The sequence below is a fragment of the Phoca vitulina genome, unplaced genomic scaffold, assembly GCF_004348235.1.
Source record: "Phoca vitulina isolate PV1807 unplaced genomic scaffold, GSC_HSeal_1.0 scaffold15, whole genome shotgun sequence".
In the NCBI taxonomy this organism is placed as follows: domain Eukaryota; kingdom Metazoa; phylum Chordata; class Mammalia; order Carnivora; family Phocidae; genus Phoca; species Phoca vitulina.
This window is the reverse complement of record NW_022589718.1, coordinates 18,331,392-18,351,393: the sequence shown is the minus strand read 5'-3', so window position 1 is coordinate 18,351,393 and position 20,002 is coordinate 18,331,392. Positions and strand designations below refer to the sequence as shown.

Below are 20,002 nucleotides of genomic sequence, written 5' to 3'. Positions count from 1 at the left end.
TCTTAAATCCCTTTTATTTTTATGTATGTTGCAAGAAAGTGGTCCGGTTTCATCCTTTTGCATTTAGCTGCCCAGTTTTCCCAACACCATGTATTGAAGAGACCACTGTATATTCATGCCTCCTTTGTCAAAGATTAGACCCATGTTTATATGGTCAATTATTGTTGGACTCTCTATGTGTTTTTGTGCAGTACTATACTGTTTTGATTACCATAGCTTAGTAGTATAGTTTGCAATCAGGGCTCTTGATACCACCAGCTTTGTTTTTCTTTTCTGATTTTCAAGATATTCCGTATCTTTTGTGGTTCCATACAAATTTTAGATTTCTTTGTTCTAGTTCTGTGAAAAATGCCATTGGTATTTTGATAGGGATTGCACTGAAGCTACCGATTGCATTGGGTAGTATGCACTGCACACCTTAACATTAATTCTTCTGACTTATGAGCATGGTATATCTTTCCATTTATTTGTGTTTATTGTCAATTTCTTTTATCAATGTCTTAAAGTTTTCAGAGTATAGAAAAATGTTTATAGAAGTATAGCATACACCCAGAAAAGTTCATATTTCACAAGTTTACAATTAGATGAATTTCACAAACTGATTGCACCCGTGTACCTATCACCTAAATGAAGAAATAGAGTATCTAGAAGCTGTCTCCTGTCCCATTCCAGTTACAACCCACATAGCTCAAAGGTACCTTCTCTGACATTTAACCCACAGTTACGTTCTGCTTGGTTTTGTGCCAGACTTCTTTTACTTTATATCTTTGAGATTTGTTCTTTTTGTTATAAGTAGTTATATATATTCCACTATTTATAATTTATTTAATCATTCTACTGATATAATTCAACATTACAGCCTAAATGTTGTTGCCATTCTGGGGATATTAAGAATAATGCTATTAACATTTTTGTACACTGCATTTGGCACTCATATGTATGCATTTCTCTTGAATATATATTTATGAAAAATCTCAGGATCATGGGTATGAGTACGATTGTTTTAATACATGTTGTCAGCTCTTAAACTGCTTGAATGAATTCATTTTCTAGGTACTGAAACTGCATGGTATCAGTGTTACTGATTTTTTTTTTTTTTTGATTTTAATCATTATGGTGAATGTATCATAGCACTTTACTATGTTTTAACTTCAATTTACTTAAGTAATAATAAGGTTGAAATCCTTTTCATATGTTTAGTGGCCATTCCAATAGCTTCTTTTGAGAAAGTGTGATCAAGTCTTCCCCAAATTTTTGCCACTGAGTTGTGTTTCTTCTTTATATATATTGGATCCAAGTCCTTGGAAGATTTCTCCACTCTCTGACCTACCTTTTCACATGCCTGATAGGAACATTTTGATGATGAAAGTTCCTAATTATAATGTATTTCAATGTAGCATGTTTTCCATTCATATTTACCTCCATAATCCATGTGGGATTTATATTTATGGTATATGACAACTGTTAAGATTCTACATTTTTAAATTACTCTAGCACCATTTATTAAAAAGGCCCTGGTTCCACACTGCATTTTGGTATTACTATTGCCATAAATGTGTGCATATGTTTGAAGGACAGACAAATACACCAATTTAACAGAATGAGCTTTCACAATTAATATAAGTTTTGAAATCTGGTAACCTAAAGTCATTTAGCTTTGTACTTCTCTTTCAAGATTGTCTTACTATTCTTAAACATTTGAATTTCCTAAAGTATAATTTAAAATATCAAGTGATAATACTAATAAATCAATGCCTGAAATGAAAATTGGTCAGGCTGAAGAAAAAAATAAAAGTAAGCCTTTTTATGTGGTTTTTATGCTTAAAAAATATAAAACTGGATCTTAAATTCTTTCTAAACTTATACAGAAAAATGGCAATCTAGTTATGTGGTATTTGGGACAAAAGAACTAATAATCACCCAGAATTCTATACAGAAATCACAACTTCAGAGAAAAGGAAAAAAATAAATCTGTAAATCACAGACTTCCATAATGAAATCCTCAAGTATTTACAAAGTTAGTTCACGTTAACATAACACTGATATAAATAATTCTTCATGAATAAATTCCTCAAAACATCTACCATAGAGTTGAAGTAAAACATTTATGTAATTAATTTAGCAAAACTCAACAAAAATTACAACTCAATTAGCTGATCTTTGTGTATAATAGTTACCTACAAATAAGAGTAAATGGAAATTGTTACAAATGTGAAAACCAGTAAGAAGTACTCTCTTATATATCTTAGTTCCACCCTAATGCACTTGTTGTACACTGGCCATCAAGAATTAATGCCAAATTATAAAATTCCTTTATATATTCGTAAGATACTCCATACCACTGAAAGAGGTAAATAGCCTCATGATAATTATTCTGAAAAACACAAATTCTCTTTAGAGATTTGGTAATTTCTCTTTAGAAATACAGGTTAAAATATGAAGAAATTACCAAAGAAGGATAGTACTAATTTTCAAGTTATATTTTGAAATTTGAACACATCTATTATAAAGAAAAACATTTACTATCATCATTCTAATGAACAATCAATCATTATTTAAAGTTCTGTACCAGTAACCATTTCATTTTGTAAAGCAAAGTTAATCTTCTATTTTGTTTCAGTAATATGAAAACACATTATTATGTAAAGCAATTCATTAAAACAAAACTTAAACCATAATTTCCTGTTTCAGTGTATGATGACATTATGCATATAAAAAGGCAGGAAGAGAAGTTTTGTTGGAATATGTTAAAATGCAAAACAAGAAAAAAGCTATATACTAACAGGCAACATTCTGCTGCCCTTTTCACTGTGCTTTAATAGGCAGATTAAAGGCTTTGTCTATACCCCTAAGCAGTTAATATCTCACATCAACTTAAAACTGTATCCACATCTCTGTGGCCAAGAGCACACTCATGCAATTGTTGCTGTAAAAGAGGCTCCTGAATTTCTAAAACCTTTATATTTTTATAAAATACAAGAGGGTAGAGCTTGGAACAAAATTCATCTTTTTAAATACCTTGGTTTAAATTTCATTATTTCTAACTTTTGATTAAGTTGCTGAAATTTAAGATAAATATGTTAAAAGATGTATGTATGAAGGAAATGCTTTTCCATTTAAAAATACAGAAAATTCTCCTAATGTGTTCCTCTGGGCCTCAGAGTACCTTTTCCTAAGGGCCCTGCCAATCACTACCTGAAAAATAGTAATATAAAAATGTGGAAAAAGATAAATAATTTTCTAAATAAATAAAATCTCTCTCTAATCTGAACTTTAAGGTGAGTAACTGGTTTATGCTCAATTAATAGTGACATGTTAATCCTATTATTCTTCTGACTAGTGAGAAAATTAAAAGATAATCCAATTTTAGAAACAAAAATCTTCTAGTAGGAGTCCTTATAATCATTTAATAAAACATTTACTGAGGACCAGCTCAATGCAAGTTGTAGAGATGAAAATAGCTTCAAAGAAACTCCATATGTCTAAGGACTTGACTAAAATGGGATATATGAAACATTAAAGAATCATTATACTAAAAAATGCAAGTTTTTAGTGGACTAACCACATGTTAATAAATATGTAAAGGGAAGTAGGGGGCACTTCCAATGTAATTAAGAAGGAACACATCTCAGCAGGATGGCAAAATCAGGTGAGATATGAAGGATAGGTACAATTTGATAGATACAGAGGACATTCCAGGAATGGAAGCAGCAAAAAAAAGTTTAGGAAACACACAACAGTACAAATAGGCTAACACTTTCTCTGCAAAGTACTAGAGTTAACAGGTTGAAAAGTAAAATCACAATGGTCAGGAAATGGGAGAGGTACTTGGGATTGTAAACTGGTAACTCAGGTCCATACATATTATAGTAAGTTACGTTTTAGGAATATTCACCTGGTAGCCTAAAATATTCAGCTATGAAGTCTACTGCCTCACATGTAGTCAGTAAACAATAGGTCACATCCATTCTCAGTTACTGTTACTGGCACAAACTTTAGGAGCTTATTACTCCAGTAAACTACATGTAAGGAGATTAGATGGTTTAGAGAAGCAATAGATAATAGAGATTACAGTAAGAAAAATATGTCACTTTCGTGTAAGGATTATTTTGGGCTGAAGGCAGTTAAGAAGAAGATACAAGAAAAGCTCTCTGGCCTCCCCAATCTGCCTAAAGGCAGCACATGTTTTGGAAGGTGTCCCTCCTCGCCCTTTACCAGGAATGACAAAGGTAAATTCCTACAAACAACTTTAGACCCTTATCAAAAAATGTGTGGAGGGGGGCAACTGTGACTTAATTCTGCATAATAAATCTTACTTTTAATTACCTTGCTTTTCCTGGTCACCTCCATGTAAGTGGCCTCCCCTGCACACATTTTTTTCTATCTTTAGCTGAAGATGGTATTTGAGCCTGAACTCTAAGTCACCTCTGAGTGTTACTGATTTTTCCCTGAGTATCTCCCATGTGTACAGGAAGTATACATGTTAATAAGTTTTTCTCTTATACTTCTGTATTTTGTTATAGGGGTCCTAGCCAAAAACTCAGAAGAATAGAGAAAAACTGTTTTTTCTTCCCCTATACAAGTTAACACATTTCATAAGAATGTTGGTTAATTTTCCATATACTTTAACAAACCAAACAATAAAAAGCAATGCTTAATGCTTTTCAACTTAAGGAATATTCTCTTAAAAGAATATTAAAAGACAGTAATGAAAAATTTATAAGATTTCCTAAATTTACACTTTGAAGTAGCAGGAACATAATAGTGATCCAATCTTTCATCAGGACTTTCTCTATGTAATAGAAACATATCAGTGACAAAAACTGATAAGACCTGACAGCAGGACTTTTTATGTCTTACTGATGTCATGATAAAAGGCAGACAAATAAAAATACAAAATAAGTAGATTTGAAAGCATGTTAGAAGATGATTAAGTGCTACGAAGGCAAAATAAAACAGGAAAGGGACAGAGTGTGGGTATTGGGGAGGAGGAGAGGAAAGGACACCACTTTCTAGTCGGGCTGTTGGAAAGACTTGCTTGATAATTATTTCCAGTTATTTTTCTTTAAAATAATTCAATTTGAATATTTAAACATTCAATAACCCCTCTAAGTAGTGAAAGACTTCAAAAATATACATACGTGGCAAAACCCATGTCTAAATCACTATGGCAGCTAATCATCCAAACAGTCTAACTCTGACTCCGTATCATTGCCATCTTCAGGAGAAATCTGAGACCAAACCGATCATTATCTAACTCTGGCAATTAGCCAATCAGTCTAATAGTCTAAAAAACCTAGTCTTAAAACCTGATTGGGCAGTCAGAGAACGGGCAATGAATAAAGTGAAATATTTCCCAATGTACAGAGTTCCACAAACAAGTTCAAAGAAATTCACAATGTAGGAAGAAGAAATAATAACTTGTTGGCTTTAATATTAAAGGTATTTGAAGCACTATAAGCAATGAAGAATAAATCTCAAACTTATGTTGTAATCTATATTTATAGAGTTCCAGAGAATTTATAACATTTTGCCATATGAAAATTTCATTCAGAATTACAATTTCAGGAATTGAGAATTTATTTACAAAAAAACAAATTAAGAATTTAATATTCTAGGTGACTGTGGTAAGACCTTATCTTTTAGGGATATCTACTAAAGTATTTCTGTATGAAATGAAATGATATTGAGCACTTATTTCAGAAGAATCCGACGGAAGGTAAAGAGAACTGAATGGAGGAAGAGATGGAACAAGTATTAGTTATGAGCTAGTAATTGTTTGGTAACAGGTACATGAGGGGTGTCATTACATTATTCTCTCAAAATCTGTATGTATTCCAAATGAAAAAGTTACAGAAAAAAGTCACATTTTTAAACAGTTAATCTTCACCAACCTAATAAATATTAAGCCTCAAAGACAGTTGATCTATTACAATAATATCCCATTCACCAAAAACAAAAAACCTAAAAAAGTAAAGCAACAAAATAAATAAATTCAGTAGCAGTTACTAATGTGAACTTTCCTACTGATTTAACTGCACATCAATTTCCCTTTCAATTTTGTAACAAACACTTCTTAGCATTCTAATATGACTGCCAGGGTTCTTAATGATGTTTTAATTAATCTCTTCTTAACTAAATTTACCATTTATGGGACACCACCTACAAACTGTTCCTATTTCCTCTTTTGGCATTACATATTATTGCCATAGCAATATGTAAAGGTGAAAAACTAGGTTATGAATGTCTATTTGATGTGGTAGGTACACAAATTTTCTTAAACAGTAAAGCAGTTCTCACCCTAAAATATATATATACATATATGTGCATGTGTATATGCATATAGTAGAGGTTGTATCAGAAGAGAAAGAACAAAACTTTAGATTTACAGACAAAATCCTTTCTCACTAAATACTGCACATGATTTCTGATTCCTATATAAACAGGATGAAAGGGGTACCTGACTGGCCTAGTCAGAAAAGCATGTGACTCTCCATCTCAGAGTCCTTAGTTCGGACCCCACGTTGTATGTGAATATTATTTAAAAATAAACAGGATTGGGGCACCTGGGTGGCTCAGTTGTTAAGCATCTGCCTTCGGCTCAGGTCATGATCCCAGGGTCCTGGGATCGAGCCCCGCATAGGGCTCTCTGCTCGGCGGGAAGCCTGCTTCTCCCTCTCCCCCTCCCTCTGCTTGTGTACCCTCTCTCGCTGTGTCTCTCTCTGTCAAATAAATAAAATCTTAAAAAAAAATAAAAATAAAAATAAATAAACAGGATTAAAGTTTAAAATATGGGTGCTTAGAACATGCACTTACCACTTGTCCATTGTGTGGGTTCTTATGAGCATATGGAGGTCCACGGATATGATTCCACATCTGGCCAGAAGTCATAGCAAAGACTATACACTGAAAAACAGGGTGTAATGTTATAATATGTATATCAAGGAATATCAATACTGCATTTTTTTAAAAATAATGGTCACATAATTAAATTTAAAAAATCATGTATCACTTCACCCATTAGAATAATTTTCACTAACTAACTATGGGACTTTGGGAATTCATCCCAAATGAAAGAACAAGATAAAGCCATAGCCAGAGATATAAGTGAAACAGATATAATAGGCCTGATGGAAAATTTAAAGCAATAATCATAAGGATACTCACTGGGCTTGAGAAAAGAATAGAAGACCTCAGGGAGACCCTTACCACAGAGATTAAAGAGTTAAAAAAGAATCCATCAGAGATGAAGAATACAATGAACAGCAGGCTAGAAGAAGCAGAGGAACACAAATTAGTGACCCAGAAGACAACAGAAAATGATGAAGCTGAACAAAAGAGAAAAGAATTATGGAACATGAGAAAAGACTCAGGGAACTCAGTGACTCCATCAAACATAATAACATTCATATTATAGGAGTCCCAGAAGAAGGACAGAGAGAGAAAAGAGAGTAGAATATTTATTTCAAAAAATAATAGAATACTTCCCTTATCTGGAGAAGGAAACAGATCCAGATCCAGAAGGCAGAGAGGACTCCCAATCAAAATCAACAAATGCAGGGCAACACCAAGACATATACTGATAAAGAACAAATCTTAAAAGCAGCAAGATAAAAGAAGTCCTTAACTGATAAGGGAAGACCAATAAGGCTAGCTGGAGATTTCGCAACAGAAACTTTACAGGCCAGAAGAGAGTGGCATCATATATTCAACGTGCTGAATGGGAAAAATCCACAGCCAAGAATACTCTATCCAGCAAGACTATCACTCAGAATAGAAGGAGAGATAAGGCATTTCCCAGACAAACAAAAACTAAAGGAGTTCATGACCATTAAATCAGCCCTGCAAGTAATACTAATGGCGATTCTTTGACTGGAAAGACCAAAAGTGACAAAGACAAAGGATCAGAGAAATCTCCAGAAATGACCAAAAAAAATTAACATAGTGCTAAATATATATCTATTGTTAATTTGAATGTAAATGGACTAAAAATCCAAAACCCATCTATATGCTGCATACAAGAGACCCATTTTAGACCTAGATACCTGCAGACTGAAAGTAAGGGGATGGAGAAACATTTACCATACAAATGGATGTTAAAGTTAGAGTAGCAATACTTATCTCAGACAAACTATACTTTACAACAATGACTGTAACAGGAAGACTAAGAAGGGCACTATATCATAATAAAGGGGACAATCCAACAAGAAGATATAGTAATTGTAAATATTTATGTCCCCAACCTGATAGCAACCAAATATATAAAAAAATAACAAACATAAAAGAACTAATTGATAATACAATAATAGGGGACTTTAACATTCCACTTACATCAATTGACAGAACATCTAAGCAAAAAATACATAAGCAAACAATGGCTTTGAATGACATACTGGACCAGATGGACTTAACAGATATATTCAGAACATACCATCCCAAAACAGCAGACTATACATTCTTATCAAGTGCACATGAGACATTCTCCAGAGTAGATCACATAATAGGTCACACATCAGGTCTCAGCAAATACAAAAAGACTGAGATCATACCATGCACCCTTTCTGACCAAATGCTATGAAACTAGAAGTCAACCACAAGAAAAAATTTGGAAAGACCACAAATACATGGAGGCTACTAAACAATGAATGGGTCAATCAGGAAATCAAAGAAGAAATTTTAAAAATTACATGGAAAAAATGAAAACACAAGAGTCCAAAATCTTTGGGATGCAACAAAAGCCATCCTCAGAGAAAGTATATAGCAACACGGGCCTACCTCAAGAAATAAGAAAAATCTCAACCTAAACTTACACCCTTTAGGGCTAGAAAAAGAACAACAAAAGAAGCCTAAAGCCAGCAGAAGGAAGGAAATAATAAAGATTAGAGCAGAAATAAATGATATAGAAACTAAAAAAACCCAAACCCAAGAAAACAGATCAATGAAACTAGGAGCTGGTTCTTTGAAAAAAAAAAATCAATAAAATTGATAAACCTCCAGCCAAGCTTACCAAAAAGAAAAAGGACCCAAATAAATAAAATCACAAATGAAAGAGGAGAAATAATAACCAACACCACCGAAATACATACAATTACAAGAGAATATTATGAGCAATTATATGCCAACAAATTAGGCAATTTGGAAGAAACGGATGCATTCCTAGAAAAATAAACTACCAAAACTGAAATAGGAAGAAATAGAAAACTTGAACAGACCAATAATCTGCAAAGAAATTGAATTAGGAATCCAAAAACTCCCAACAAACAAAAGTCCAGGACCACATGGCTTCACAAGTGAATTCTATCTAACGTTTCAAGGAGAGTTAATACCCATTCTTCTCAAACTATTCTAAAAAATAGAAAAGAAAGGAAAACTTCCAAAGTCATTCTATGAGGCCAGCATTACCCTGATACCAAAACCAGATAAGACTATACTAAAAAAGAGGGTGGCTGCGCCCAGGTGGCTCAGTTGGTTAAGCATCTGACTCTTGATTTCAGCTCAGGTCATGATCTCAGGGTTGTGAGATCGCTCTCTCCCGTGTTGGGCTCTGCAATCAACGCAGTCTGCTTGAGATTCCCTCTCTCTTTCTCTCTCTCCTTCTCCCTCGGCCCCTCCCTGTTAGCTCTCTCTCTCTCAAATAAATAAAAAAAATAATAAAATCTTTTTAAGGGGGGAGAGGTGACGGGCAGAGGAAGAGGGAGAGAATCTTAAGCAGTCTCCAGCTCACAACCCCGAGATCATGACCTGAGCTGAAACCAAGAGTCAGATGGATACCCAACTGAGACACCCAGGTGCCCCCTATTATATACTTACTCTTAAAATAAGCTAAAGAAAATAGTATGAACTTCATGAAGAAGAGAAAATACCTTACCAGTACTGTACTGTATTTACTGAAAATAATCTGATATACGGACCCCCACAATTCAAACCTGATTTGTTCAAGGGTCAACTATACTGAGTTTATAGGAAAGACTAAATATCCTGTTTTATATAATCCTCCCTACAGTCATCTTTGAATATTCTTTGAATTATTGGGCTACTGTCTGTTCTCATTACACAAAATTAGGAACTAAATTTATTAAGAAAAGTATACCCTAAAAATATATTAAATTTTTCATGGGGCGCCTGGGTGGCTCAGTTGGTTAAGCAACTGCCTTCGGCTCAGGTCATGATCCCGGAGTCCCGGGATCGAGTCCCACATCAGGCTCCCTGCTCAGCAGGGAGTCTGCTTCTCCCTCTGACCCTCCTCCCTCTCATGCTCTCTGTCTCTCATTCTCTCTCTCGCAAATAAATAAAAATATTAAAAAAAAAAATAAAAAAATAAAAAAATAAAAAAAATAAAATAAAAAAATATATTAAATTTTTCATTATATTCTTGCCATAATCCTAACACAAAAATATACATGAGGCTATATATATAAACTACCAATTTGCAAACAGACCTACCCATCTTCAAATGACTCAAACTTAAAAACAACAGTTGCTTTACTGAAAAAAATATTAGCAGCACTTACCTGCTTCTCACTTGTAAAGAGAACAAAATAAAAAACCACAGCGATAGTACCTGCATAAATTACATAATTTAGTTCAAATAAATTTGTAAAGGTGCTCATTCTGAAGTCAGAGCCGCCTTGCAGTTTTGTGTGGTCACAAGAAATACATTTTGACTGATACAACACAGTATGTAGACACCAAAGAACCCTTCAGGAATGTGAAAATTGTGTAATCGTTTGTATTAATTTCAAGCTTAGGTTTGTCACAAAACTTACCCAATTAAACTGATACAATTTCTTTGAGACAGAAGACACATTAAGATATGTGAATCATCTTACAATACAGACCATCAGTGTTAAAAGGCAGAAAACAGCTTCTGTCCTACTAAGATTTACTGTGATAATAAAGTTTGGGTTATTAGATTTTTAAAGTGATGTTTATCTTTCATGCTTTTAATTGCAAATTCTTAGGATGTTTTTCTTTGCGTGTGAAATGAATATAACTATTTATCACAGTTATATTTCTGCTTTGAAATGATAGCCATCTATGAGGAGCTTTAGGTTGCCATGAAGATCTGTGCTAAGGGCTATGGAACATAACATTTTAACTCATTTTGATATTCCAAGTCAACGTTTATTTCTGAAAACCATAAACTATATATTCATATTATACTCCTTAAAGTTATGTACCAGTGTAGTTCAATATTTTACCCAATCGTTCTACTTTAAACTCATCATAAAACAGGTAATGTGTAAGTTCATTGTTTATCATCCTTCTTCTTTAGGGAGGAAGGGAAAATGGAGTAAAACCAGAATCAATGCTTATTCAGCTCTATAAACAATTATCATCACTTATAAACAGGAGTTCATAATATTTTTTTTCCAAGACCAGGAGGAACCTATGAATATTCCTTTACCTAATTTTTTTAAAACTCAGAATCAGGAAGCTCTAATATTACCTTTTTAAATATTTGCACATCTTTCTCTATATAAGGAAATTGCAAACTTTGTCTCTATCCTACACCCTAAAGCACTATGAACAGCTTCCTCTCGCCAGGAAATACTGCATTCTCAGCCTACCTGTGAGTCATATACAATAATATGAGTAATGAAAAAGACAAAAAAAAAAAAAAAAAACCACCCAGTAATAGAATACAGTCTATAGAACTAAGGATGTGGAACACTCAGTAATCCCCTGGGAGATACTTTTGCATAGGTTCAATATACAATTGCTAGTTGTATACAGACTTGTTCTTTACCAAGAAATGGGTATGTGGATAGAGCTTCTTTTACAAACTTTTTCTCATTATTCTCATTTTGCATACAATGTTTGATATTACAGAAGTGGTCCGCTCTAATTCATTATTTTCATTTTAGAAGTTTTCCTTTTCTGTGCAATCCAAGGCTTTCATCAGAGCTTCCACAAATCAGATAATAGTTTGCCAAAAATTACTAAAAAACATTCTCTTTCCCAAAGGAAAATGGGATATTGGTTATTTCACACAGACAAATGTTTGAGAATCTGAATAAATGGGTTAGCATTTTGGGTAGCCTCTTAATCTGTAAGGATATCTTAAGAATTGGATTAAGATTAGAAATGAACAAATCCATTTTTTCACTTAAACCTAGCCTTTTTTAAAAATAAATAGAGTCAGGTTTGGTGGTGGTAGTGGTGGCTATCAGGCAGAATGTAAAGAAGATTCAAATTAGTTTCCATAAGCTATCAACGGCTCAGGAAAAGATTACAGTTTGTATATTTCTATATTAATGAAAAACAGAGGGAGAAAAGTTTCAAGAGGAGCTTTTTTTAATTCAACATTTTGTCATCAGAGTTTTAAAACATATTGTTTGAAAACACGTCTGTACTCTGCAGCCCATTATTGACTTCTAAAAGTCTGCCATTGGGGAGCATGCACACTTGCCAAGATTTCTTTCTCAAGTATGTGTTTGTGAATGTTAGAATATTTTCTGCTATGCCAAGGTAAATGGCTTCCAAGGATTCAAAGCAGAAATACAAAATCTGGATGGAAAAAAATTGATCTGTTCAAGCATTTAACATTTATGTACCATATAAATATTCTTGGGCATTTATTTGTAGTCATAATGGCCCACTACATCCATTGGTTTAAACATCCAACATATGAGATATGTGTCCAAATTTAGAGAAGCCCAGCATCGTGAAAAGAATATAGAACTTGAAGTCAGACACGTGGAAACAATTCCTAGTTAATCATTTTCTAGCTGTGTGAGCTACAAGTTGAGTTTACTGAATCTTAGTTTCCTTGTTTATAAAAGGAGGATAATACAAATAACCTTTTCATCATTATTGTAAGGAATCAGTACATAAAACATACCCCAAAGGAGGAAGAAACACAATAAATAGTAATGATGATTATTACTAGCTTACAACAATAATTCTGGGGAGGAGGATAATGAAGGCATGCTATTTTCAATTGAGTCTAATTCAGAGAGATATTATCAGTGTTTCACTAGACTGAAACAGTGACAAGATCTGGCATGACACTAAATACTAAATAAGTTTTAACTTTACAAAAACACTGAAACAAGTACTATATTTTCATCAAAAAACCTGGGTAGGGGCGCCTGGGTGGCTTAGTCATTAAACGTCTGCCTTCGGCTCAGGTCATGATCCCAGGGTCCTGGGATCGAACCCCGCGCATCAGGCTCCCTGCTCGGTGGGAAGCCTGCTTCTCCCTGTCCCACTCCCCCTGCTTGTGTTCCCTCTCCCGCTGTCTCTTTCTTTCTCTGTCAAATAAATAAATAAAATCTTAAAAAAACAAAACAAAACCTGGGTAGCTTTACTGAATGAAGCAACTTGAAAACTAGCCTGAGCAAAACCCAAAACACTTTTAAACTTACTAAGGTGCTTGAGATCACCTCTAGTATCCAATTATATTGGAGTATAATTAATCCATTATAACTCAATTATCAAAAGTAAGCAAATATTGAACTTAAAAAAACTCAAACTTCAAATTTATATTTGAAGGATAAAGGACTACTACACAAACCAACAATTAGCTATAAATATATACAGATATATATAGTCTGAATTTTGGTATTCTATTTGTAAACATTTTTTACATCTTTTGTTAGATTTTTTTTTTTTTTAAGATTTTATTTATTTATTTGACAGAGACATAGCGAGAGAGGGAACACAAGCAGGGGGAGTGGGAGAGGGAGAAGCAGGCTTCCTGCGGGGCTCTATCCCAGCACTCTGGGATCATGACCTGAGCCAAAGGCAGATGCTTAACGACTGAGCCACCCAGGTGCCCCTTTTGTTAGATTTAAGTATATTTTTTCTTCCTATTGTTAAAAATTTTATGTCCAATTATATATTTAAATTGTTTACTGTATAAAAATCCTAATGATTATTGGATAGTGACTTTGAATTCAGAAAACCTGTTCAACTCTAGTAATAATTTTTATTGTTGGTTCTCCATAAATGGTGATGACTTTTCCATGTGGACAATCATAAGTAAATATGACATGTCTACTCATTTACATTTATTTACTCCCTGCATTTCTTTTTCTGTTCTTAAGCTTTGACTAAGACCACTAATAAAATGATGAATAGTATGTAATTATAAGCTTTATTTTAAATTATCACTACTAAATAAGATATTTGCTAGAGATTTTAAGATATCCTTTACCTAACTAAGAAAGTTCGCTTGTATTTATAGTTGGCTAACTTTTTAAAATTCTTTTTTTTTTTTTTTTAAAGATTTTATTTATTTATTTGACAGAAAGAGACACAGTGAGAGCAGGATCACAAGCAGGGGGAGTGGGAGAGGGAGAAGCAGGCTTCCTGCTGAGCAGGGAGCCCGATGCGGGGCTTGATCCCAGGACCCTGGGATCATGACCTGAGCCGAAGGCAGACGCTTAACGACTGAGCCACCCAGGCGCCCCTAACTTTTTAAAATTCTAAGTGATGAATATTAAGTAATTTCTATGGTATTAGTAACACTACTTCTACCTTAAGCCATTACTGTGATGGTTTTCAATTAATTTATACTTCCCCTATGGCTTAACCAACCATTCCTACAACCTGACTTTTGTTATTTTATATACAGTTAAATTTGGTTGGTAGTACTGTTAAAGAAAAACCTTTTGATTCCATGTTCATAAGCAAGATTTGTCATATGCCATGTTACTACTTCCTATTTTCTAGCCATCTCTAAATTCTCATACTTAGTTTTACATTCTTTCTTGCAAGTACTTCATTATCCATACTAGAGTGATTTTTTTTTATAATTTCACTTAACTTTCTAGCAAAAGTTTTCTGGTAAGTTTTCTGTATCTGTAGGAAAAGCTGCTCTCATTTGTAAATTATTTCTTTGTAATGATATGCACAGATACTGTGTTAAATCCTTTGTTGATATTGCTCTGATATTGCTCATATTTGAATAGCATCCATTTTTCCTGAACTGGTGAAATGGCTACAAGCAAGAGACCACATAACTCAGTGGTTCAATTTGTTGTTGTTGTTATGAAAACTGGCCATTTCCTTAAAATATGATGCCTCTGTGTAGCCATACCTCCTTTGTCTCTCAGAACTTAACCGATTCCAGGCAGACTTCTTCCCCTAAATCTTCACTCCCCTTGATTTCTTCATGAGCCACTGCCACTAAGAAACATGATCAGTACTTCAAAGGTAAACCACTCATTTTCCTGGGTTGATCTCTGCTTGTACTTTGAATTCTGCCATCTCTGGTTCCTTAGCACTCATTGCCCGAGCTGTCTTTACCACCTCCCCATGTAATCCTTCTGTATCTAAGTAAGATCCCAACCACAAGTATTCCTTCTCAGGACAGGGTCCTCATTGTCTGGAAAGAAATATTTCTTGCCAATTTTTGATACCTGCCACTAACACTGCACCCCTTAGCACTTTCTGCTCCTCTCAATAACAAAGGATCCTTATGAGGAGTATCATAAGGATATTCCTATCATAAGATGTTTTATGTAAGCCTCATGGTAACCACAAAGCAAAACTACACAAAATACACAAAAGAAAAAGAGAAGGGAGTCAAAGCATACCACTGTAAACAATCATCACCTCATAAAGGAGGGAACAAAAAACCAGCCAGAAACAGCTGGCAGTAGCCTCTTACATATGGACCGATTCTTTTTTTTTTTTTCCCCTGGGTTGGGGGTATGGAATTTATTTTATTGTTCTGAGTCTGGGTTTTGTTCCTTAGACATCACAATTCCTGGATGAGGGGACATGTCCAACCTCCCAGACTCATAGTCCCATGGGCCTGTTTGGATTGTTTTCCAGGTTCAAAGTGCACTGAGAAGACTTCACAGTTTTAATACTTCCTAGATGCTCAACTGAGGCAAAGTGACAAAATGACCCCCCCCCCCCAGCCCCGCCTGCCAAAAAAATAAAACCCCAAGCCCTCTGGCAGCAGAAAACAATTAAGAAGGCATTAAGAAGTCCTTACCTATCAATAATTACTTTAAATGTAAATGGATGAAATTATCCATTCAAAAGATATAGAGTAGATAAATGGATAAAAAAAGAAGACCCAACTATATGGTGCCCCCGAGACACTCCTTTCAGCTTCAAGCAGAAAAATACTTTCAAAGGGAAGATATGGAAAAAGATATTCCACAGAAATGGAAACCAAGAGAACAGGGTAGCTATACACTCATCAGAAAAAAATAGAGTTGAAGTAAAAAATGGTCACAAGAGATAAATAGGGTCATTATATAATGAAAAATGAAAAATATAGTAGTTGTAAATATATATGACCATATCACAGAACCTAAACATATTAAGCCAACATTAACATATCTGAAGGTAGAAAAAAAACAGCAGTACAGTAATCAGGGACTCCAATACCCCAATTTCAACAACAACCTGATAAAGACACTAGAAGAAAACTACAAATAAACATCCTTGATGAATACAAATGCAAAAATTCTCAACAAAACTCAACAGTACATTAAAAGATTATACACCATGATTAAGAGGGATTTATTCCATGTATGCAAGGAGGGTTCAATAAAGATAAGGCATGGGATATACTACATTAATAGGATGAAAGATGAAAATCAACCATATGATCATCTCTATAGATATAAAAAGTATTTCACAAAATTCAACATCCTTCCATGAGAAAAACTCTCAATAAATTGGATATAGAAGAAATATAGCTCAACATAATAAAAGCCCTATTTGATGATCCCACAGCTAACATCATTCTAAATAATGATAGGCTGGAAGGTCTCTAAGATCAGAAACAAGACAAGGGTGCCCACTATCATCATTCCTGTTCAGCATCATAGTGCAAGTCCTAGCCAGACCAAATGGGCAAGAAAAAGAAATTATTATTATTATTATCCAAATCAGAAAGGGAAAAGTAAAATTGTTTGTAGATGATATGATCTTATATACAGAAATTCCTAGACTCCACCAAAAACCTATTAGAATTAATAACCAATTGCAATAAAGTTTCAGTATATAGAAATCAGTTATGTTGCTAGAGTCTAACAACACAACATCTGAAGAAAAATTTTTTTTAAAAGTCCCATTTACAATAGCATCAAAAACAATAAAATTCTTAGGAATAAATTTAACCAGGGAGGTAAAAGATATTCAAGAAAGAAAGGAAACAAATGGAAAAATATCCTGTGTTCACAGAGCAGAAGAATTTATATTGTTAATAAGTCCATACTACCTAAATTCAATGCAATCACTATCAAAATTCCAATGACATTTTTCACATAGAAAAAAAAAAAAATCCTAAAATTTGTATGGAACCATAAAAAGATGCCAAATAGCCAACACAGTACCTAGAAAGAACAAACCTGGAAGCACGAAATTCCCTGAATTCAAAGTATGTTACAAAGTAATCAAAACAGAAGGGTACTGTCAGAAATAGACCAATGCAATAGAATTGCAAGCCCAGAAATAAACTCACACAAGTACCATCATCAAGTATTTGACACCACATCTGTATCTTCGGGGTAAATACAAGTACCCCAAAGACACAGATGTAGTGAAAAGAAGGGGCACATGCACCCCAATGTTCATAGCAGCAATGTCCACAATAGCCAAACTGTGGAAAGAGCCAAGACGCCCTTCAACAGACGAATGGATAAAGAAGATGTGATGGAGTATTAGCCATCAGAAAGGATGAATACCCAGCATCTGCATCAACATGGGTGGAACTGGAGGGGATTATGCTAAATGAAATAAGTCAAACGGAAAAAGACAATTATCATATGGTTTCACTCATATGTGGAACATAAGGAACAGCGTGGAGGACCACAGGGGAAGGGAGGGAAAACTGAATGGGAAGAAATCAGAGAGGGAGACAAACCATGAGAGACTCTAGACTCTGGAAAAAAAACTGAGGGTTACAGAAGGGAGGGGGTGTGGAGATGCGGTAACTGGTGATGGGTATTAAGGAGGGCACGTATGGTGATGAGCACTGGGTGTTATACATAACTAATGAATGGCTGAACACTACATCAAAAACTAATGTACTACTATATGCTGTCTAACTGAACATAAAATAAATAAATACATACATACATACATACCAAAATGGCAGAAAAACAAAACAAATATTTGACAAGGGAGTAAAGAAAACTCAATGAGGAAAGCATAGTCTCTTCAATAAAAAGTCCTGAGAAAAGTGGATCTTCACATGCCAGAGAATGAAAATGGACACCTATCTTATGCCAATCACAAAAATTAATTCAAAATGGATTAAAGGATTATACCTAAGACCCCAAACTATAAAACTCTTAGAAGTAAACATATGAAAAAAGCTCATTGACATTGGTCTTGACAATATTTTGAATATGACACCAAAAGCAAAAGTAAAAATGGGACTATATCACACTATAAAGCTTTTGCAAAGCAGTGGTAATCATCAACAAAATGAAAAGGCAACTTAGAGAATAGGAGAAAATAATATGCAAGTCATATGTTGGAGAAGGAGTCCAAATGTATAAGAAACTCACACAACTCAAGAAAAAAAATCCAATTAAAAAGTAGGCACAAAACCTGTATGGGCATTTTTCCAAAGAACACCTAAAAATGGCTAACAGGTACATGAAAAGATGCTCAAAAATCACCAATCATCAAGGAAATGGAAATCAAAATCACAATGAAGTAACACCTAATACCTATTAGAATGGTTATTATCAAAAAGATAAGAGGTAACAAGTGTTGGCAAGGACGTAGAAAAAGGAATACTTATGCACTGTTGATGGGAAGGTAAAAGGTACAGCCACTATAGAAAACAGTATGGAGGTTCCTTAAAAAATTAAAAATACAACTACCATATGATCCAGCAATCCCACTTCTGGGTATGTATCTGAAAGCAATCATATTCTATCCTAAAGAGAGATCTGAACCCCCATATTCACTGCATTATTATTCACAATAATCAAGATATAGAAACCACTTAAGTGCTCACTGACAGATGAATATGGATATATATATCACATTTCAGCCATAAAAAACAAAATCATGCATTTGCAACAACATGGATGGACCTGGATAGCATAATGCCAAGTAAAATAAGTTAGAGAAAGGCTAATACTTTATGATCTCCCTTATATGTAGAATCTAAAAAAAGGGAGAATAGAATGGTGATTTCAGGGGGCTGTAAGGTGGGGAAAACAGGGAGATGTTGGTCAAAGGGTACAAATTTCCAGTTATAGAGTTAATCTTAAATATTCTCACCATGCAACGCACACACACAGAGGTAATTCATATGAGGTGATAAAGGTATTAACTAACTTTATTATGGTAATCATTTTGCAATATATACAGGTATCAAATCATTACATTGTATACCCTTAACTTTCACACAATGTTATATGTCAATTATTCCTCAGTAAAGCTGGGGTGGGGGGCGGGGAGTCCTTTCCTTACATATAGCAAAGAAACAAACAAAAAGCCTACTGTTTCTAGATTTATACATTGTTTTACTCAGCAGTGTGGGGTCTCAATGCAGCAATTCTCCAAAAGGGTATTTCTTATTTGTTCTACAGGATTAACCAGGCCACCTTCCCCTTTCTTTCAATTGTACACCCTTATTTTACAACATTGATATCCTGGTCTCCACAGAAGACCCCACAAGGGCCTATCATATCCTTTAAGCTCTTAAGCTCTATGCAATGTCTCAAATTGAGGAGAGATCAGAATGGCTATTCAACAGCCAGCAGTGGAAGACTATAACTTCTTTCTCTATTTATCCCCAGGGTGCAGAACATGGATTTTTGCCTACAAGTACTGCAATCAAAACCAATCAATTACCAACCATAAAATGGAGGCTTCTAAGTTCAATATTTTAACAGGGCGCTGTCCCTTTGCCTTGGGTGACTCACAGGATATATGTCAGTATACAGAATAGAAACATTTATTGGACCACAAGAACATCCAAGCCAGAAGATGTGGGTTCACTACCATGGAATTTGCATGTGCTTTTTTGCCCTTTGTCTATGTTCTTTAGTCAAGCATCACTTCAAAT

At 34.4% G+C, this 20,002-nt stretch overlaps 1 protein-coding gene across 4 annotated transcripts in view; it reads right to left on the bottom strand.

The window, feature by feature from the left end:
• TUSC3 (tumor suppressor candidate 3) overlaps nucleotides 1-20,002 on the bottom strand; it is a 264,735-nt gene that overhangs the window by 86,174 nt on the left and 158,559 nt on the right. For 3 of the 4 annotated variants that reach the window (XM_032413517.1, XM_032413514.1, XM_032413515.1), the window contains exon 6: nucleotides 6,817-6,906. The exons of the other annotated variant lie outside the window; for it this stretch is intronic. In XM_032413517.1, the coding sequence (XP_032269408.1) occupies nucleotides 6,817-6,906 (90 nt within the window). The remainder of the gene's footprint in view (nucleotides 1-6,816; nucleotides 6,907-20,002) is intronic. 4 annotated transcript variants of the gene reach the window in all.